General features: G+C 34.8%; 3 protein-coding genes across 3 annotated transcripts; 1 reads left to right on the top strand and 2 right to left on the bottom strand.

Moving 5' to 3' along the window:
* Positions 1–2,050: 2,050 nt before the first annotated feature.
* On the top strand, positions 2,051–8,070 carry LOC120014870 (telomere repeat-binding protein 5-like). The gene is made up of 10 exons (XM_038866978.1): positions 2,051–2,307; positions 3,504–3,701; positions 3,832–4,651; positions 4,785–4,994; positions 5,097–5,159; positions 5,264–5,343; positions 5,567–5,808; positions 6,418–6,735; positions 7,009–7,072; positions 7,625–8,070. Exons 2-10 carry the CDS (start codon positions 3,621–3,623, stop codon positions 7,829–7,831), a joined length of 2,085 nt encoding a protein of 694 aa, XP_038722906.1. The 5' UTR covers positions 2,051–2,307; positions 3,504–3,620; the 3' UTR covers positions 7,832–8,070.
* Positions 8,071–11,279: 3,209 nt separating this feature from the next.
* LOC120010695 lies at positions 11,280–17,073 on the bottom strand. The gene is made up of 6 exons (XM_038861489.1): positions 16,905–17,073; positions 16,685–16,815; positions 16,088–16,148; positions 14,775–15,989; positions 14,084–14,660; positions 11,280–13,587 (listed from the first exon to the last, which is right to left on the bottom strand). Exons 1-6 carry the CDS (start codon positions 17,071–17,073, stop codon positions 11,280–11,282), a joined length of 4,461 nt encoding a protein of 1,486 aa, XP_038717417.1.
* Positions 17,074–19,530: 2,457 nt separating this feature from the next.
* LOC120010684 (replication protein A 70 kDa DNA-binding subunit D-like) lies at positions 19,531–22,023 on the bottom strand. Its single transcript, XM_038861479.1, has 9 exons — positions 21,883–22,023; positions 21,485–21,761; positions 21,303–21,399; positions 20,868–20,992; positions 20,705–20,786; positions 20,313–20,609; positions 19,903–20,227; positions 19,741–19,821; positions 19,531–19,653 (listed from the first exon to the last, which is right to left on the bottom strand). The coding sequence occupies exons 1-9, from the start codon at positions 22,021–22,023 to the stop codon at positions 19,531–19,533; spliced, it is 1,548 nt and encodes a 515-aa protein (XP_038717407.1).
* Between the last annotated feature and the right edge of the window lie 1,070 nt (positions 22,024–23,093).

The following is a 23,093-nucleotide window of genomic DNA, read 5'->3' as shown; positions in this document are numbered from 1 at the left end:
CTATTTGACCCTCTTTAACCATCAAAATTTTAACTCCATTTTGTTCTTTAAATTTTTTTAGGACAACGAATTTTGAGATGATCTTCAAAATAATTTAATAGTAGGACCCACCATACCCCACGGTAACTTTCGTTTTATCGGATTCACGAGCTTAAATATATATTTTTATCCCAAATAAAATCAAATTGATATTAAGAGATATTTAATATTTCCGCTTTTATGATACTTTTCATGCTTTATTCTGTTTTTCATGTTTAATTTAATTTTTATTTGATACAAAAATATATAGTTCTGATCAAAAATATTTTGAAACTTTCTATTTTAAAAAAATTGTGGAAACTGTAATTTAACTACAGCAGATCCTATCCACTGGACAAACCCCACACGGCCACACCTCTTATCCACCGAACCCAACGGCGTTGTCTATATTGGCTCTTCATCCGCCACGTCATTTCGTCGTTACCCTTTACTCCAACGGAGATTCCCTTCTGGCCGTCACCCCATGGCGTAGTCCACTCCCCACGGTTCAAAATTTTTTAAGGCAACCGAATAATTGAAATATTTTTTGTATGATAATTGTGACCAAAAAGTAACCAATAGGAGCCTGGGATCTTGTCACGTTGGATTGGAGGCTCTAGTCCGACGTGGCATTAGAGTAGGAAAATAGACAGCCACAATTTAAAACAAATTGGAAAAAAGTGCGTAACAGGGATAACTGCTCGAATACAATATACGTGTTTGCAATGACGACTACGTCCTTTGTCAAATCATGTGAGGACCCTTTTAGATCCGATTATCCGAAGAATCTACGCCATCCGATCGAATAAATAGAGATAATTTTAAAAAATTATTGGTCTTTGATCTGTCAGCCACGTGTTGGTAAGGATCTGTTTGGTTTGTTTTTCGCTTTCTGTTTTTGTGTCATTTCCTGTTTTACTTATTTTTATAAAATGGACAATCAAATATATTCTTAAGGTTATTTTCTTTTTACTGAAAAAATGAAAACAAAAATACCAAATAAATCAACTGATTTGTTGACTTCCTGTTAAAATTGGATGCATAGTAAGGCAAACTGAGTGGTAAACAATATCCACCACCAGTTGGGTATCCAGGGGAAGATCGACAAAAAAAAAAAAATTAAATATATATATATATATATATTTATAGAGAGAGAAAGTGAGAGGGATGTTCTAAAGAAAAATATTTTTTCAAGCAAGTGAACATTAGTTATCTATATGTAGGAAATCACTGTCGCAGTTATCTAAAATATGTAACATTTAGGTAATCTGATACAATACAAACCCTAATTTTTACTAATCTCTATATTTGTTCTCTAAAATAGATAAATAATCATATTTAGATAATATGATGTGGATATTCTTAATAGTGAATTTCATAAAATTGGGTACGAAATCCGTTTTTTGGTAGGTAACCTCAAAGTGCCCTAACCAGCATCAATGTGAATGTGACAAAATAAAGAAAAACAAAATTTAAATAAATTGTTCCGGGAATTCCCTAACCCCTACAATAATTATCCACCTCAAAATAATTTTAGAAAAAAAGTTTAGAAATACATAAAAAAAAGAAAAACAAAACTTAAATAAATTGTTCCTTGGAATTCCCTAACCCCTACAATAATTATCCACCTCAAAATAATTTTAGACAAAAGGTCTAGAAATACATAAAAAAAGGAAAAAATAAAACTTAAATAAATTGTTCCTTGGAACTTCCTTACCCCTACCATGGTTAATCAGTTATCCACCTCAAAATAATTTAAGGAAAAAAAGAAATACATAAAAAATTTTATTCACTTCGTGACCCAACGTTTTTCTCGATCGTGCGGGTCACAGGCAGCCACAGGATCTGAATATCTTCCACGTGTAACCATCAAAAGCGCATTCAAATGCATTGTTGGATCACCCTATCAGCAAGAACCGGTCTTTAGGTGGTTTCAAAAACCGGTTATAGTCGGTACATTCTCGAGCACTTACCGATAGATCCGGTGGGCAGGAGTCAATGGTATAAGAACTGGGGGTTTAAGCAAGGTTGGGTGGGTGGTTGTTAGAGGGTTTTGGCGATCAGAGAGAGAGAGAGAGAGATGGGTAGCGTTTAAAACAACGTTTTATGGGGTAAGAATTCGGGATAGAAGATGAGAGAGTGAGAGGGAAGAATGAGAGTGTTTGTGTTTATGGGAAAAGGAGAGAATTGTGATTTGTTTCATCTCCGATCTTACATTTGCTTGAAAATCCTGTGAAATTGGCTGGAGCAGAAAGGTTTGCACTTTTAGCGAGAAATCGTCACCAAGAGGTGGGAATCGAATTTTGTTCGGTTTTGGGTCGTGAATTCTGTTAAAGTGGATGGATTTTTTTTTATCTTGGATTTACCTTGTTCAGGTGTATTTGATTCATCAGTTTTGATAGGGAATGAAGAAAAGTTATTCCATTTTCCTTGAATTTAACAAGTGTATTTTGATCGCAAGACCCTGTGATTTGTATGCTTGAGAATTCTTGTTGATCAATTGTATTCTCACTTTTGTGGCTTTGATTTGACCTTTCTTAAAAAAAGAAAAGAAATTACTTGCAAAAATGAATTTTTTGGTATTTTGTACTTCGATTCGGCCTTTTGTCAAAAATTCGGTTTGTCATGGACTGGATCTGAGATTTTGGGTCTGATTCATCTCCATAAAGACCATTTTTCTCAAAATATAGAATTCGGCCCCAGAACTCTGAGGTGTGATCGAGGTTCTATTTTTTAATGTCGAATTTTGGGTCTATCGTCCGTTTGTTTGGTTTTTGGAAATCGTTTATATTTTTGTCGTAAATTACAGGGTTTTCTGTGTGGATGTCTAAAAATGTCGATTTGGTTTCTTGCTTTGATCCTCTGTTTCAGGATTTTGTTGTGGTTTTAGTTTTCCTTACTTTTTTTCTTTTTTGGGGGCCGTGAAAGGAATATCTTTGTTTTTTAATTCGAAATTAACATAAATTACAGGGGAAGGATGTGTAAGCTTTAATTGTTCTTTTTATTTGGGTGTTATACCAGATCATGTGCCATCAAGTAGTTTATAATTGAAAGGTTAAGGTTTGTTTCCATCATTTTGATATGCTTCTATGTGGTGCGATTGATACTGAAATTTTGTGGATGTTTACTACATTCTGTTAAATTATGGAAATTTTATGCACTTTTCTCTTGTGATGCTCTATCTGATTGATTATTTGATCCGAGCTGCTATTAGTTTCTTTGCCCTTCGTTGAATTATCCAGAGACTCTGTAAGTTACAGAATCAAGTTTTTGGCATTCTGAATGTTTTGTTCACTAGTTACTGGGCCTTCGATTTTACTGTTACTGGCCTGACTTAATGGAATAACTTTAGTTTAGGGACACTTGTAGTATTGAAAACGTAGGGTTTGTTACATAATTTTGCAATATTGTGTTCTTGTTCTTTCAATCTATAATTACTACTGCTATATGTATGAATCTCATTAATTATGTTCCTTGTTTCGCAGAATATTACTATCAGGTTTCATTGGCTGAAGCGTTTGGAGGAGTGCCTAGTTATTGGATCTTGGATCTAGAAGCAGCTGTACCTGTGTATGATGTGTCCTGGGTGTAATATATGAGACATGGTAATGCAGAAGAGGTTGGATTATGGATTCAATGGCTATAAGGTTCCCTTTATGCCTCGAGCTGCCAGATCAGCCAGGGTAAAAGTGCTCTATAGCAAATGTGTCTTTTTTTTTTCTTCTTTTTCTTTCAAATAACCTTGTTTGCTGTTTTTTATAGACTTTCCAGAAATTGATGGATATGGATAAATGTTTTTTTTGTTTCTCTCAGAGAAGGGGCTCATTTGGAAGGAGAGTTGAAGACAAGCAAATGTGTGCATTTGACTTACTGGCTAGTGTAGCTGGGAAGTTGTTACTTGAGAAAGAAACTACTCCTACTTCTAGTAATATATCAACTGACAAAGTCCAATTTGCAGCAGTTAATAGTAGTGTAAATGAAGAATGTCCCGATGATGGAAAATCTTTTAAAGGAGTAACTTGTGATGAAAGAAGCTGTGGCAAGAGCTTCTTTGTTTCTGAGATTCTCTCGTTAGGTCATGGTCATGATGACCTTAGGTGTACGGAAGATCTGCATATGCTCAATGAAATAAATTCAGGAGTTACTTCAGTAATAACTAGTGTTGATTGCTCAAAGACATTTGATGCTGAGAAATTAGGGGAATGCAGAAGCAAGAATTCCCTGGGAAGGATCGCTAACAAAGTAGATGTGGGCTCTTATTGGAAGCCTGACAAATGTAAACTAGAGTCTGAAACTAGACAAGTAGCAAATGGTAGTGGGATTGATATGTGCGGTTTGGAGAATAAAATGGCTAGGGATGGAAAACCTGTACTGGCCAGTTCAGATAGTAGTACTAAGGTGCCTTTGTGTGGGAACCAAATTCCTTGTAGTTCCTTTCCCGCTAGTAGGGATTATGTAAATTTACTTTGTAACGATGATGACGAAAAATCCTCTGGGTGCACTCACCCTTTTACCTCAAAAAAGTTCTTTAGGCCGACACCACGTATTGCAGACCGAAAAATAAGGAAGATACTGGCTTCTAGACATTGGAAAGTGACTCCAAAATCTAAAAATGCGACACATTATAATGCTGGTAAGTGCATTCTTTGTAATCTAAAATTTTAACTAATTCCTAGTCGATCATGTTACTATCCAATTTTTGATTCAGGGATCTGAAGCCCTTTTGATTCAGGGATCTTAAATTATTTGTATTTTGGTGTTTACAGATAAGGATATGAAGCCCTTTTTTCGTTATAGGAAGGAATCTTACAAACGCCAAAGATCTGAGAGGATTTATCCTTTCAAGAAAAGGAAACATTTTGATTGTAGTTCAGCATCAAATTCAGATGGAGGAATTTGTAGCGAGTTCCTTTCAGATTCCCCGGAACATGAAAATAATGTTGATGTTTCTGGTTCATACCTAAAGATGCATGGAGGTCTTACACTTGCATTTTCCCCCAAATTGTTGTTTTGCCTATGTTTCTGAGATTTGTCCCCAAATGAGGTCTTTTACTAAATGGTTAGAAGTTGTAATGCAGCTACAGGGGCATCATCGACTGTAGCAGGTCAAAAATCATCGTTCCAATCTAGGGATTCTCATGGTATGAAAACCTTTGATGGAGTGATTGATATGTTCTCCTTTGACATGATTGATCAGCAACATTCAATGAGGTTCTGAGTTGAAGTTGTGTTTCCTTTTGCTCAGTGAAACTAAGGATCAGATCATTCAGGGTGCCGGAGCTTTTTATTGAGATTCCCGAAAGTGCAACTGTTGGTTCACTGAAGGTAATGATCTTTGATTGTTTTGTTGATCGCATTGAAGTAAAGGAAATTTCTTTGACTTGCATTTAAGTTTCATATTCTGTATGCTTCTTGCATATTTTGAGACAAGTTTGATTTTTCTGCTTTTTTGTGGGACGAATCACATTATCTAGTATGCTTCTTCATAGTTCAATCCTGCGATGGACAATATATGCAATTAGCTTGATATGTTAATATTAATGTGTAGAGGACTGTAATGGAGGCAGTGACTGCTATTCTTGGAGGTGGATTGCGTGTTGGTGTACTTCTTCAGGGAAAGAAGGTCAGGGATGACAACAAAACTCTGCTGCAGACCGGAATTTCTCAAGATAACCACTTGGATGCTTTGGGATTTAGCCTGGAGCCACACTCTTCACAAAGTCCCGCACCTTTGTGCCCTGGAGATACACCTCTTCTGCTTCCGGGTGACATATCTCAGCCTCTTACCAGGTAACTGTAATGTTCTCCAACGTCTTGAACTTAACCTTCTTTAGTCTTCCTTCCATATGCATGCTAATCTTCTGCTTACATTTGGGTTGGTAAAATCACAATATTCTATATAATATCTTACATTCTTCTGAAGTCAAATTCACTTTTGATAAACATATAATTACAGAATTAAGTGAATAACCAAGCAGAATGAAGAGCGGAAACTTCGTGGCCAGTAAAACTTTTGTACATTGTGAAATCATATAGCTTTTCCATTTTGACTTGTGGATTAGGTAATCCTTGGACGAGGCGGGGAGTGACTTTCATATTTGTAGCAAATTATATTTGTAATCTTTGCATTTGATGTTTGGATATCATTGGGCCTCGTAGAACTTGTACTGATTATGTAATGTCTCCGTTTTTGCTGGGAAAGCAATAGTGTTTGCTGGGGTATACTGGGATTGGGATTCACATCTCTATAAAATTTATATTGTAAATTTTTGGGACTTTGAAACTTGTTTTAGTTGCTGTGATTATATTCTTATCGAATGTTATATGCCGAGGCATTCTCCCTATACAAATGAGTTTCAGTCCTTGCTTTCAACTAATGAATTAACACCTTTTTTCTAGGTATCCTCCCAGTCCAGGTGTGATTCATAACAGCATTTGCGGTCCTTCAAGTGAGCCCCATGTGGCCAATATTGTTAGCCACATTGAAAGTGATCATGATTCTGCACCATCCCCAACTGACATGTCAGTTGACAAAAGCACAATGGATTCCAAAGCACTGGTTCCTGTACCAGCTTTGAGTGTGGAGGCACTAGCTGTGGTTCCAGTACACCGGAAATTGAGGTGTTCTGAGACAGTGCAGCGCCGAATTCGTCGACCTTTCTCTGTTGCTGAAGTCGAAGCCCTTGTTCAAGCGGTTGAGAAACTGGGTACTGGAAGGTATATTTTGATAATGCCCAAGTAAGGAAACAATTTTAACTGTTTGGGATACAGGCACTTCTGGACCTATGAATATTGTTTGAATTTGTCAACTGTGAGAGTTGAGCAAAGTTCGATTTAAAGCATATCCTTCGTTAATGGCCATTGCATTATGCTGCCATTCTGTTTCTGCTGCATAGGGCTAGCAGTCGGTGTTATTTGTGTACTGCTGCTCAAATTCTGTGGTTCTCACCAGTCCACTGAAAGTTTTAAAGGGTTTTTGTCGGTTTTCAGATGGCGTGATGTTAAGCTACGAGCATTTGACAATGCAAAGCATCGAACTTATGTGGATTTGAAGGTAAGTTGTTTTATTGCCTCTTGCATTCATTTTTGCCACAGATGTCATGTTCATCAGTTTATGTCTTGCAAAAGATTTACTCTGCCTTTTCGTCTCTAATATTTGTTAGAATGTAGGGTTTTAGTGGGAGTGTTTGATTGCTGTGCGCATTTGATGTTAATATCTTCTTTTACAATACAAAGAGTTGGTACTTTATGGCAAGGGGGGGACTGCAAATGCACCTAAGTTGGTTGAATCTGTTCAGACAAACCGTTGCATTACTGGCAAATGATTAGGTGGACTTTGCTAGCTTTATTATTTTGTGCAAGCTTTAGCTATCTGCAGAATAACAGCTGTCTTACATGGAATCTCGAGAACTCTAATCTTACGCAATACTTTTATTCCACATGCCTCCCTTATACTATCATATATTATAACACTAATTGAATCTTTCCACTTGATCAGCTTTATTGGTAAGGAGAAAGCAAAATAGACTTAAATGAGTTTGTGATTTTGTACTCTCTTGAATGAACATTGCCCTTAAAGTTTCCTTCCACGTGATGGGTTTTGCAGGACAAATGGAAAACACTGGTGCACACGGCAGGAATATCCCCGCAGCAAAGGAGGGGAGAGCCTGTCCCCCAGGAACTCCTGGACCGAGTCCTCACCGCCCACGGTTACTGGTCTCAACAGCAAGCCAAGCATCAACTCAAGCAGAAGCCCGGAGACTTGCATTCTCCTCGGAAGACAATGATCTCAAGAGCTTTTGCTGCAGTGTGATGAAGAAACTTCAATTAGACTTTAGTGGGTTTTAGAGATGGATATGTCTAATTATCATTTGAATTATTTTTTTTATGTGCATTCTTGTTCAATGATTTACGTAAAAAGTTGTAAGAAATAGAAATCTCGTAAGTCTCCCATGTAATATTTCTCCCCCCTGGATCTCCCATGTAAATGATTTGGTTGAATAAGAGCTTTCTAACTGCATTCTCTTTGGAGAATCAATATGGGTTTCCAATAACATTTGCTCATCTCCCTCATCATAAAAAGGAAATTATGGTCAAACCAGTAGGCAAGAGCCAAGTTGGGTTGTGTTAGGAAACACCCATTAGTAAAGTGGAGCACATGGTTTCATGTGTTGGCAAATGCCCGTGCTTCTTAGGTTAACCAGACTCAAATACTCAACTCTCTGAATCATTGAAGGCAAGGCTGCTTTAGGATTGTGTATGTCTAATCACATTCAGGGGATATATAATATTACTTTCCCACCGGCCAAACAAAATAATTCTATAAGCAGGCTTATCTAAAGAATATATAATAATGTTAGTTTGACTCTCCAGCATCTTGAGAATGAGATGCTCTTCCCTTTTATTATGGCAATCAAAGTTCCTTATCCATGAGGATATTCCCCTCCTCTTATTGGCTATTTGCCTATTAGTGTTTTTATACGTCACTCCTTGTTTCTTTCATGGAAAAAAGGAAATGATTCCTTTCTGTTCTTGTGGCTACAATTTTATCGGCTGTCCCTTTTCTTTTCTTTTTTTTGTTCTCACTTACTGGTTGATTTATGAACGATGAACATTAACATGCTGTGAAGAGGGCAGGATTATGTAAATTTACATTATTTTTGGGACCGAAATAGAATAACAAATGTGTTGTAAATCTACACCTTCATACAAACCAATAATATTTATCTGTTTTGGGTTATCTAGTTTCCGTCGATACATTAAGTTTGTGCGGCTTTGTTTCTCTTAAACCTATCAAGTAGACTAAGCCCCAACCTTAGGAAAATGTGGGATCTTTTATTAAGAAAATGTGAGGTGGAGAATTATATTTGTATTATCTTTTCCCCGATTTTATAATTCAGTAAGATGGAATAAGGCTAATTTGTTTGTGGTTGAGATGGTTAGACCTTTTTTGAGTAGGTTGGGTGACAGCATCACAGGACAGGGGGAGTCGTGGAATGTGCACACTGCACAGTATAACCATGGGCTTGGGCTCTAAACAGCACTTGAAGGCTTAAGTGGTACCAAGTTTCAGAGCTTTTGCTATTGGAGATGGAGAGGGCAAAAAGACAAAATGGGCCAAGCTAAGCCCGAAGATAAAATATCCATTCTGGTTTGTTGAAGTCCATTCAGACAATTTCCAAATCCGCCCGGTTAAATTGACAGCCCCCGCTGATGTCAATCAATGCAAAACTATGACGGCTTATTTAGACATATGGGCTAGGTCCATTAGCTGGGCTCAGTTTAAGCCCATTAAAATTGTCTCATGCGCACCGGCCTGTGCGTTATAGTCGGGGATGATTGGTCGTGGCAGCCTGACAGGCAACCTATAAACCTCATTTGAGCATTCTTTCAACTAGGTGGCATGCCCGCGCTTTGCACGGTGTGTAATTTTATTTTTTAATTATAATGTAATATAATTGTTGTGTTTGTCTTTCAATAAATGATTGTAAATTTAATCAAATTTAGGTTATTTATGGAAACTTTTTTTTTTTTTTGTAATTATATTGTTTCGTAAATATAGTGTTTATTTTTTAATTTTCGTATTTTTAGATTGTGGATGAAAGCATATGCAATCATGATTGTTTTTTTTTAAAAGAAATTGTTTCCTTTTTTAGTAATTTTAATCATGAAAAACATTTAAATTGCAGTTAGATTACTTTGATAGAAATTTCAAATTTCATTTTTCAAACCAGGAAATATGGTTATATTGATTGATTTGGTTTTTTTATTTTGGTGGCGGTTTTCTAGCTCCGGTTCTCATTGTGAATAAACGGTATGCATGAATTTTGTGTCTATATTAGAGGCATATTTTGAGGAGTATTTTTTTTTTGTTGTGAATATTTTGCATGGCTTTCGCACCAATATTTATTTTCTTTGTTTTTTTAATTATTTTAGAATTTTTTGTTTAGTTTTTAGATGTTGTTTTTATTTTAATTATTCATTTTTTTTGTTTTTTATGTAATTGTTTATTGGTAAACAACTTAATGGAAGTAAATAAATTTTTGCCAATGTTTGCAATTAATTTGACAGACTTGTTTGTGAATAAGAAATATCTGTATGTCATACTTCATACTTGAATAAAGCAAAGATTATGAGGACTATAAGCAATACCTATTCCTATTTGTATGAATATAATAAACTTGTTCATTTACCATCAATTTTTACTTTTAATAATACCGACACGTGAGCCTTAGTTGGATTCTTTGCGTTTGGGGTGGGCCGGCTGGCGTCGTTCCTCCGGGTCAAGTGTGGGCTATGTCACCTCTATTTTTTAATTAATTTATTACATTGGGCTTGCACATCTGTTTCTCTCTTCTTGTTCGTTTCCTCAGCCATAGATTTTTGGATTCCATCAATGTATAGCTCCTCTTCGCATCTCTCGGTTTTTTCATGTCCGATTGTTCCGCTATCGCTGCACGCCTCTTTTTCGTTGGTGAGCATGTTCATCATCCCCTTTTCCTATTTGTCGATTGTTTATGCTTTAAGATATGGATTACTTTTTTCAATTCAATAATGGCATCTGTAGTATTGCTTTCATGCATAAAACTGCTTGGATATTGTAGAAAGGGCTTAGTTATGGGCTTAATTGAATGTATGAAGGAAAGATTCAAGTACAGAGTAATAGTAAAATGCCAACCTTTTTGAATTGTATTTTCATATAGATTTTCCATGTTCTTTGGTCATCTATTTTGTTTCCAGTATACTTTATTCCATTTTGTGATTTTTGTAGTTTTATTTTGTTTCTATGCTCCTGCTTTTTCTCTGTTTTTGGTGTTGAGGTTGTCCCTGAAGATTTTTGTGCCAGTGGATAATTCGATGCCCATTTGTTATTTAACAGGTTTCTGCTTGTGATAACTTCTTCAAGAGTCTTAGTTGCCATGAAATCTCAGTATGATTTTAGTATTTATATTATTATTAATCTTGTTTAAGAACTAAATTAGCCTCATACAATACAAAATTCTTCCCCCCCAATAGTGATATAATATCATCAATTCAAATTGTAACATAGGTGTTTTGGATTAAATGATGTTATGATTCCCGGAACAAAAAGAAATGCATTTACTTATTGTTTGAAAATCATTGTTTGTCAAAATGTCATTATTGCAATCGAATTTTGGTTGCATGTAAAGCATGAAATTTGCGTTCCAACTACGTGTTAGAATTTGAGTTCAACAATGCATCGACACTATTGGTACATACTTTGCATATGTTGCATTTGATTAGTCAAAGATCTCTTTGTATACAATATTTTTAGCAACATCATTACCTTTACAGTCTTTGTCGTCTTGTAAAATCTTGAGGCCCTTCTTGCTGGTGACTCTTGAGACAGCTACGTATAATTGTCCGTGAGAGAAAACTTGTCGTGAAAGATAAATCCCAACATTTTTAAGTGACTGGCCCTGACTCTTGTTTATTGTCATTGCAAAACATACGGCCACTGGGAATTGTCTCCTTCGTAGCGTGAAAGGCAATTTTGTATCAGATGATGACAGTATTATTCTTGGAATGAACAACTTTCCCCCCACGTTTGTGCCTGCGATTATTTCAGCTTGAATGAACCATTTTCCAAGTTGGGTAATGATAAGCCGTGTACCATTACACAAACCTTCAGTTTGATTAATGTTGCGTAACAACATTATCGGTAAACCCACTTTCAAAACCAACTTGTGTTTAGGCATCCCTGGGATCTCCAAACTGTTGAGAAATTCAACCGGGTATAAAACATCTTGGTTGCTTATATCCGAAGTCTGGTTACATATGCTGTCTGAACTTCTGTAGCAAAATTCTTCTGCTCTTACTTTTTCAATTATGTAGTCATTTAGGCTACATACCACATCATTTGTAGGAGCCAGGATAGCTCTTTCTTTCAAATATGTTGGGTCGTTGTATTTTGTTTCCAAATCAGGGTACAAATTTTCGACTATTGTTCTAATAGAATTCTCTCCAGGTGGCAGCATTATGTCAGAAGTTATTTTAACCCACTCATTGTCAGCATCATTAGCAGACTTTCCATCTCCAATCTCAATCATCCATTTAGCAAAGTCACATATTTCTTCATCTGTTTCATTTTGACCACTTGTTGACAACCTCATATTTGTCTCCAATGTTAGAACTTCAATGTGACTCCATAGATAAGAACGCTTTATAGAGGCGTTAATTATATTTTCTCGACGGCCTTTGGGTACAACAGGTAGAATCTGCCTGAAATCTCCTCCCAAAACAGTTGTAATGCCTCCAAATGGCTTGCTTGAACTATTTTCAAAAGTATTCCGCAGAATATCTCTTAGAGTTTTATCCAAACTTTCAAAACAAAATTTGCTTGCCATTGGTGCTTCATCCCAAATTATTACGGATGCTTTGCAAATTAACTCTGCTAACTGTGAACCTTGTTTGATGTCGCAAGTTGAATCTTCAGATGAATCTATTGGAATGCGAAAGGGTGAGTGTGCAGTTCTTCCTCCAGGTAACAATAAAGCTGCAATTCCCGATGATGCCACTGCTAAGCCAATTCTACCTTCACTTCTTATTTTTGATAGTATTGTTCTCCATAGAAATGTCTTTCCAGTGCCTCCATAACCGCTAACGAAAAAAGTTTTCCCCTTTTTGTTCGTTATAGAATCAAAGATTGCATTGTAGGCTTTCAATTGTTCAGAGTTCAAGCATTTGTGTAGCTTTTTGAATTGATCTTCCATTTCATTTAAGCAATAATTTAACTCTTCACCAATAAGCTTGTTTTTGATTCCGGAAACCAAATTCATATCTGGAATAGGCATACTATCAAAATCAGCAAGTGACTTACCATGATTTCGCAGTACTTGGTCAATTTCTGTTAGAGCGTAACTTTGGACCTGCATCTTGTTAAGTTGTAAATCCGGTAAATTTAGTTCCTTGCGTCTTCTATAAAGAATGCCTTCTGAAAGTATTTCTTCATTGGACAACCACAATTCGCCAGGTCTTGAAACTTCACAAAACAACAACATGGTTGCAAATAATTGACGGATCTGTTCCCCACTCGCCCAATCCGAAACTTCCTTTAAACATTCAGACCATTCATTATCATCCCCTATTAATCCGAGTGCGTAACATGCATCTTTAAAGGTTGGGCAGATAATACCGTTTACCGTTCTTATATCTTCGTAACTTGTAGGCCCTTTCACAATGTTAAGTAGCATCCGTAAAAAATACCTCTCTCCACTTGTAGGGTGTGCATAGTATATGCGACCGATGCACTTGCCTTTTATTCGTCTTGTCCATTTTTTTTCTTCTTTGTGCCACACCCACTTTGTTGGAAACTCCAAATAGCTTAATGTCCGTGCATCTTGTTGATTTTTATTAGTATTCATCCATTCTGTGAAAATTGTCCTCTCTATGTTTTCATTGCTTAGCACGTTGGATAATAGTGAACCGTCTTTGAATACAACATTTTGTTGATCTGGCAGATGGAAGCTTAGCCTTTCAACCCCTGGTTCTCTGTAATTAATATCGAACTGAAAAATCCGCCAGCATGCTTCAGTAGCAGAAATATACCTATAAAAAGGTATGTACTGAGAGTTTGTACTTTTTGAAAGAATGCTTCATAATTATTTGCATTAGTCAAAATATAGATGTTGAAAATCCTCTTGTATTATTTGCTCCACTGCAGTGTTTAATAGCCATTAAATGGAGCCCACATACAATACTAACAATTCACCCTACCAACTTATAATGTTTTCACGTTAAAAATTATGCTAGTTGCTTCATTGCATATCTTTTTTGGTAAGTTGCTTCATATAATATCTATTCATGTCAGACTTAAGTTTCATTTTAAAAATATAATAAATACAACTAAAATTAACATATTTTTCATTTTCTCGTCATTGAGTAAAAAAAACCAAAGAATCAACATAGGAGAAAGAATCGGAGAGTTAAAATGTTGTTGGTCCAAAGGAACCATTGTCACATTGATATTGATGTCCAACCTAAGTTAATAGTCAGTAAGAAATGTAGGAAAGTAGGTTAAAGCACAAGAACATAAAAAATATACCTGCAATCTAGGTATTGTTTAACCTCATCAATGTTTGTGGAACATGACGGCTCATCTGTCTTCTTATGTCTACCCTCTACGTGTAATACAGCTGTAGCTCTGTCCGGCTGTTTATTAACATACTTGAAGAGGTATTTAATAGATCTTGAGTGGTTGCAGAGTTCGACATTCAAATGGGATTGGTATTTTACCAAAAGATCTCTGTTATAAGGCACCACATATTGGTTGTCAAGTTGAATGCCTTTCTTCACAACATAATGTGTTGTTTTTCGCCTTCTGTATATTGGGAACCCATCAACGTCTATTGAAGTTTCATCATAATACTTTTTTGGAAAATGTTTTGTGCATTTTTTGTCCTGCATGCATGGTGAGCCGTTGTTCAAATTTCCACATGGTCCATGTATCATGTAATTTTGCACGGCCAAGTATCCAGATGGGTCACAACTCTTATCTGGTATCTCTGCAGAAATAATTGCATCTATGCGTTCTGTTGTCGGTTTCTTGTATTCTGGGTGGAGGAAGACCAATATGTGTGCATGCGGGAGTCCTCTTTTTTGAAACTCTATTGTGTAAAGAACTGCATGAAAATATACAATTGTTACAATGATAACTTAATCATATCAGTCAGCTAATAGTGTTATTATAATTATATAAAGTTCTATTATAAAGTTTTTGAGTAATTATTTAATACCTGCCAATGTGGGTCCAAAATATTTGCGATGCTTAATGTCTTGTAAAAGCTCATGTAGTTTGATTTGAAAGACACGGTCGACCACATCCGGTCTCTTTGAAGGTTCTGATTGGCCAATGATGTCTAACATATCTCTGATTTCTTGCCATTTCGGGTTACAGGTAAATGTAATGAATAAATCTGGATAACCAGCCCACCGACAAATAGCCATTGCATCTTGGTAATTTTGCACCTTGTACCTTGGACTACCAGTATGTGAGGAAGGTAGTATGGTTCTCTTTCCGATTTCTGAAGCTATGGTGTCTCCACGAGAAACCGCATCTTGTAATCCAGAATATAGTTCTGATCTAAGTTTGTCTTGGTTACACCTGATGAATCTCAATCTTTGTTCTTCTATGCAAGTGTACGCATCAACCACATATTGGAGAAACAAACGTCCCCCGTTCAACAATGTTTTAGACTCTGTAAATCGCTGCTGCAATCTCCAAGCATAGTATTCTCGCATGGTAACAAAGTTTCTCTTGAAGTCTTTTATGCCGTTTTTTTTGGTGTATTCTATATCATCTGAGTAGCCATCCTCTCCGTAAGGAAACAAAAGCGGATATTGCATTGACATGAACTTTGGATGCATTTCTGTAATTCTTTTCAAACCGTTGCTCCGATGGTGGACAACAATATCTCTATGAGGATTTTCTGGGTTGAAATCTCCAACAATTAAAGCTGCAACTTCTGAGCTCGTCGGAGGATTATACTCTCTTTCGGTACGTTTTCTAGAACTGTATAAACATAAAGATACATTTTGCAGTTGATCTTTCTTGAACCGGTCTCTAGCTTTTCTGAAACTTATGGCTAGAACATTATGCTCATCTACCATCGCTAGTAGTGATTCCATCAATCCCGCATCAAGACTTTTTCGAGGTTCTCCATTAGTGATTGCTGTCATTCGATTTCTGATTTCATTTTCGGTGTCATAAATATACAATTGTGCAAAGCATGGTCTCTTTCCTTCTTCCGGTAATAGTGAACCAATAAGGTGATGATTTTGACCATTTAGCCTAAATACATAAGGAGCTGCGATTTCATTTATTTGTGTATCAATACGACCACCCATGGAGGTGAAAGCTAATGCTGAGTTGAAAGCCCTGATATTGTCCATGAAGTTCGATGCTTGAGTTCCATTGTTTGGGGTCATTAAAGATTCTAGCAATGGAGGTGCTGCTTTTAACAAAGGGAGAATGACTCTGCCAGACATGCAACAAATTGCAAATTTTGGGCATGATGGTTTTTGTGATTTAACTGTTTGTTCCTCGTACCAGACAATTGCTCCTCAACTTTCACATTCAATCGAAGGCGGGCCACAATAATGTATTTCTCCTGCAAATTAGAAGGAAATATGCATTTTAATCTTAGATAGATAGAAAGATAAAGTATATAGAAAAAATGCTGGACTTGGTGATCATATCAAATTAGTTGAGAAATCTTTTTTCACTGTTACACAATTCTCATTCCTGTCTTTCCAAGGCTAGACACACATATGAAGCTAGTACTTTTCATTCCCTAATTTGCTCTGATTGACTTTTTATTGATTAGATTGAATTTCTATTATTTTTCTGAATCATTTGACATCTTTAGATGGAGCAACTGAATAAATGAGGATTTTAATTTTTCTACATTGACTTATGCATACTCTTAGTGTTTTATTTTTTGGAAATTATGTTTTACGTATGAGATAACTTGTGGTGATAAGCTTAACAATATGTGTATGCCCTACATTGTTTTGAATTTTTTCCCCCTTATTTCAAAAAATGTTCTTATTTTCCTTAGGCATGCAGTAAAAGTATATGGTAGTTTTCTCCTATGAAAAACATAGTTAAGGATAAGGTGCAAAGGGTTTGTGTCGCCCAAGGCACTTGTCTACCTCCCTCTGGTAACTTATATGTAGTCCGGCCTCTTTTTTGGCTCAAGATATATTTTCGGTATATGCGAGCCTCCTTCTGTTTCAATTTTTTGATGAAATTTTCATCATTAAATATTGATGCACCTGCAGAGTTTTTTTTTACAAACATGTCAGTCTTTAAACATACATATAATGATTTAATTTACATGTGTGGTGTTGTGGAAATAAAATACCTGGGCTGTTAGTATCTATATAGCCATATATTTGATGTTGGTTTGAACTTCTGGACAATCTCAACGCTCTTTTCTCATTCAACTTTATTACCCTCAGCATCCTTGCTTGTTTGTATTTTTGTTTGATGGAACCATGTGTTGCATGCTTTTTTGGATCAAAAGGAACCATTGTCTTTTTTTAATTTTTTTTTGAAGACACCTGTAATATGAAGCATGAACAATCATAGAGTCTTTGTGAAGGCCTTAAATTTATTTCATTTGTATAAGAACAACATCATTTGTGAAATGCAATTGGGTTGTGCTTTGAAAGTTCTAAGTGTTGTTTTTAATGGAGTTAGTGAAGAGAATGAGAAGTACCTTGTAGAAGGTAATTTTATCTGTAGTTGCTTTGAAACGTTGATACACTCGCTATCTGTTATGCAAAAATAGTTTTGATTTTAGTGCAATGGAGAATATTAAATAATAATTGCAAATATAAAAAGGAATTAGAAAGTTCAGAGTCATATTTTTTGGCCTAATTTTTTAAACAAACGTACAGAGATTATTGTTTGAAAGGTAAAATAATGACATCTAAACTTCAAGAAAGAAACAATTCGTTTAAATTGGATTCTTAAACAATACGGTGATGTAGTTTGAAGGTTTCAATATCTAGCTGACATGCTAAACATGAATATCGCATTTCTTTTTTCCCAATGATTGTGGAGTATCTTCGGTCCCAATGTAGATGACTGATTACTCTACAACAACGAATGACCTTTATTCTAGAACATGCTTCTTCCAAACAAATGTGTCGCAATGTGGCCCTATATCGTAATATTGTCTGCTTGTTGTCCTTGATGCCAAAGAAAATAGTTCGAAATAACTCTAGCGCCTGCTTTTTGTGTGCTCTAGATGCAGCTATTGCTAGAGCATAACCAGTAAACGGCCTTCCGGGCAATACAGCTTCTTTTAAATATTTCATCCCTGTGAATGTCATGTCCTTGTTGAAAAAATAATGAATCCCCAAAAGGATTTTAGCATCAATAACACCTAATGACATCATGTAGTTTAAAAAATCTTCTCCGCTGTTGTCGAGAAATGGAATGTGGTGTCTCATTTTCCACACATCGACACTCCTTGCGATTATAGTATTTTTTAATATCTTCCTGAAATTACGACAGCTATAGAAGAAATATATATTATGAAGGGCAAGGGTGAGGCATGTTCATAAATTGCAATGGCTTTGCATAAATATTGTATTCTAAATGTGGATTGTAAAAAAAAGTAGTCGAATGTTTACCTCATCCTCAATGAAGCAAATGTTACAGGGTTGTTGATCGTTCTTCCAAGGATATTTTCGATCAAATCTTTTGGAAGCCTCTCAAAATGGTTCATGATTTACTCTGTGAAATATGTATATGCTTTTATCTTACAGAGAAGAAGTATTCCCTTTGTATGTCTATATAAATAGTTTAAAAACGTCAGGTAGTTTAGTAGTCTGATATAGTTATTTGGATATTTAATAGTAGAAATGGAGGTTTTGAGGAAGAATAAGGGGCTTTTATGGTGTTTTTATTGCTCCATGTTTCATTTGAGTTTTTTATTTACGTTGTCTATTTTAAAAAACATAACCTATCATCAGCATAAATGCTCATGAGAACATTAGAGTTAATTGTAATAATTGCTATGATTTTTGTCTTTGAATTAATAAATATTTTGTATTAAAGATCATAAAATCAAACCAATAGAAATTACCAACTCAGAGAATTTAATGGGAGACGCTTTCATGCATTTCTTTCAAGATGTACTAATTTTAAGATTTGACCGTTACAAATGAGGCTAGTCTATCAAACATGACAATTAATGGATTAAATTATATGGTAGCCGTTAAGCAATTAAGTGTGAATAAGATCAATTGATAAATTTAAATAAGAATTAAAGCGTTAACCTTTTACATGTGTACAGCACCCAAAATGTTTTTGTTCTCAATGATTTTTTAAAAACTATAATTAATACATCTTATTTGCTCTTTGTGTGTGTGTAAAACATGAATCTTATTCAATATTAAAAAGAGGTTAATATATGAATCACCGTTGCATATGTTAGTGGTTTTAATGTTTTTTAGAAAAATTTTGATAAAGTTATTTACATGGTTATGAAAGAGTACGCTAGTGGGGTTGAAAATTTTAAATTTTAAATGAATGCATATGCATGATCATTGCATAATTGCTACTGATACTCATCATATAATTTTTAAAAATTAGTTGTATAAAAAGAGGTTATTAATACATTTAAAAGGTATGTTAATGGAGTTGAAAATTTAGAACTTTTAATAAATGTGTATGTATGATCGTTGCATTAAGAATTAATTGACTTGGTTATGTCTTTTGCTTGGTTTATATATTTAGTATGGTTGTGAATTTCAAATAGAGATGCTTTACATAATGTCAAATAGTTTCGTAAAACCAAATATTTCATTATATCATCATCAGCAAGTAGAGCCCTCAAAAAAATGTAAAGATGTTCCAACTATCAATTCCTTACACGAAATGGTCCATATATATGAGACAAAGTTCAATAGGCCAATGCGTAAGGGATTTAGGGAAATAAGTACATTAAAATCATAAAGACATTAAAAACAGCATGACTAATCCAAAGCAATTTTTGCCTTTTTTTTCTTATCTCCTGTGGCTGAAACTACATCATCCACTGATACACTGCTATTGTTAGTAGAAGCGTTTGGAGAAGCTTTTGTTGTCGCATCCGCAACCTATAAAATTCAAAATGAATCTGCCTCGTTAGTTTGTACTTGTGTAAATGACATTTTTTCATAGATGTAGTTAAAAAAAATACCTACGCAAACATCATCTTGCACAACACAAACAGTTTCCCCATTTTTCTCGTACAATTTTTCTGTATCTATGTGATTAATATCTTGCTGCATAAAATAAAATTTGAATTACATTAAGATCATTGATAGAGAATAAAATATTAAAAAAAATGAAGTGGAGAGTGATACCTGTGATGTACCAGAACTCATGGCCTCTTTTTTAATACCATCATTAGTTGCTTTGCCTCCCTTCTCTTTGTTCTCTGTATCGAACACCTTCGTGATTGTATATTCTTGATTGCCCAAGATCAAATTGTAATCTGTCAACCTAAGCTGGAATATGAATTTACGACCAATGAAATTATTCAACTGTGGAGGCAATTCACGAATTGATGCTCCATAGTGACTCATGAGTGTCGCAGCAGAAACCCCAATGATCTTTTGAACTTCATCATCAAACATAGTAAGGGTCGTCTCACCAGTCTCATCAACGACCAATAGTTCAACCTTGAAACTGCGGATTAAGTGTTTTTAAAAAAATAAAAGAATAAAATAAAAGCTTAATGTCAGAACATTAACGAATATTTAATAATTATTACCTCGTATTTGGGAAAATTGAATCTCGTTTACAACCATCACAATGTAACACTTTATCAGTGCGCTGCAATTTCTTCCTACAATTTTCACAGGAGGTGTAGCACCAACCATACTTATTTTGAACTTCTCTTATCATGGCAACGATAGTAACAATGATCGAATTTTTGCTTTCTTTAGTAGGCATCATCATAGATAATTCATATATTGTCTTTCTATTTTCAACCTTTTGCTCCTCTAATGGCATCGGAATTTTTGGATTCAACTTTATCACAGATATAACGGCATGCTGATCATTAGCACTGGGGAGCAAACAAAAAAAAAGCATTATGTATTTCAAGATACTACTATTTCGCATAATCTCAAATAAATTAGCAAATTCACAAAAGAGCATTACGTATCTAGCAAGAGTTTTGTAGCTGGATGATCCAAGTTGACAAATGTTTTGGTTGCTGGCATTGATGAAATACAAATATCCCCTACAAATAGAACCACAAGGTTAATATGGTTTATTTTTTTGGTATGAACGACGAAACAATGTTGGTGTTCATAAAACGTACCATAAAGTCTTTTAACAATTGTGGAAGTGATGATAACAACAAAAGGGCCTTTGTTCTTATCAGTCATTGACTCTTCAAATTCCATAGCCTTCTCAGCCCATAATGTAGTTTTCAACTTGAACTGCCTGACAGTTTGATCATGAAAAAAGTAATACATGTTAACTGTAGAATATATGTAGGGAATGAAACATTTTAAAACCAATATCAATTTAAAATAGAATGTAATTAACTTACCAAGAACATAGACATACAGTTCAAATAAAAAATAAAGAAACCAATAAAAAACAAAATTATAAATAATGCTAAGAGTGTCACCATTGTATACAAAATGAGAAGCAAAATAAACTCAGGAAAATTCAATACAAAATTAATGAGGGAAAAAACATTAATCCAATTAAACTAAGAAAATACAAAATCAGACGGATAATGTATTACCCTTCAATCTCTATCTCCAAGTCTAACTTTTCAACCAAAGAGTCATTTACAGTTATTTTGTCAATTTTACCCATTTCAGTGAGCAACCCAATAACATCTGCATTAACATTTGTGATAGATAGTCACAGACAATAGCGAAACAAAGACAAATGACATAGATAATAGAGTAGGGAAATGAAAACCTGTCAAATATGTGTGGTTGTTTAGCCGTTTGATTATCTCATCTTGATTTTGAAAATGAAATTCGTAGTGTTCAATGGGAGGACCATCATATCCCGATAGCTCTTTGAAGGAAGAAATGGGCAAAAAATTAATCGATACGTCTCCCCCTACAAGCTTGTATGCGTTATCACTATCAACAACCCTGAAATTTCTAATCACGTAGATATGTCCCTCTTTGATTTTGTTGCGAAACATTTCGACCTGGCGCTTTCGAATTTTTCCGTGAATTTGTGTTCCCTACATAGTCAAAGTTAAAAATTGATGCATCAAAAAAAGGGTTTTAGATATAATAAAATAAAACCAAAATCATGATGATGTGGTATGAATTTTACGATAAAATAGGAGAGTCTATCATCACCTCTGCATCCAAGAGAAGCATATCCAAACTCAGGAGATCATTGTTATTTCGGACGTTCTTAGAATCCCATAGTCGGCTGATGCGGGCAATCACCTCCCAATTCATCCTTGAACCATCAATTTTTTTCAGTGTATCAGACATAATGATACGTTATATGAGAAAGAATTAGTTTAGGCGTTGAGAAAGTTGAAGAGACACAAAGATTTTCTAATTTATATAGGTTAAGCAATCATAAAAATTAATAAATATTTTGTATTAAACATCATAAATTCAAACAAATAGAAAATCAATAATGTGAGAAAGGAAAGAAAATCAATTGAAAAATTGAAATAGGAATGAAGATTTAAGCTCTTATGTGTCAACAGCATGATTTCCTCTAATTAAAGACACACACTTTTATTGTTTATAAAAGGTAACAGAATTAATTAATCACATTAAATTGATTAAAAATTTGGAAAAATAATTAATACATGTTAATTGTGTGTTGGAATAAAATAATTAATATGTATTTTAATCATTTTTATTAATCCACATGGCAATTGTAAAATTCATCTAGAAGCTGATGTGGCTGCACCAAAGTCATTTTCTTATTCAGTAATCATATAATGTATATGATTGTTTAACTTTCTAAAGCTTGATTGATCTCTCTTCTTCGGGCTTTTCAGACCAAAATGAGTTTCAGACCAATTGGGATCAAATTGCCTGCTTATACGACACAATTTTAGGTCATAATTCGCGAAAAGATGTTCAATACTCGGTGAGCAAAATATGACTCAGAAACACAAAGGTGTTACTGGCCAAGTCGTTCACTTGTATGCAATTGTGAAAGTCAATTACGAATGTAAACCCAGATTGTAAAATCATGGGTTTACATTCGTAATTTGGATTTTATGTTTGGTTTATGAATTGTTTATTTGATTTGTTTATTGCTATAGGATTAATTAAGTAAATTTTTGTAAAAAAATTAAGATTCAATTGTAGTATTGTACACTGTACAGGTATGTATAGTTATATAGTATATATTATATAAGTATATAATTATTAAACTATAAATATTTATTATTTATTTAAAATCCGTGATTCAATCTCCATCATAACGGTTAAACTTCAAAACCGTTGACTCTTCAATCTTGACAGTTCGATGCGCGGGTCGGATTTAAAAATTATGCTTCAAACGGTTACAATGAGACAAGACATATATATATATATAA

Source organism: Tripterygium wilfordii, chromosome 2 (assembly GCF_013401445.1).
Source record: "Tripterygium wilfordii isolate XIE 37 chromosome 2, ASM1340144v1, whole genome shotgun sequence".
Classification (NCBI taxonomy): Eukaryota; Viridiplantae; Streptophyta; class Magnoliopsida; order Celastrales; family Celastraceae; genus Tripterygium; species Tripterygium wilfordii.
This window is presented reverse-complemented; position numbering and strand designations above follow the sequence as displayed.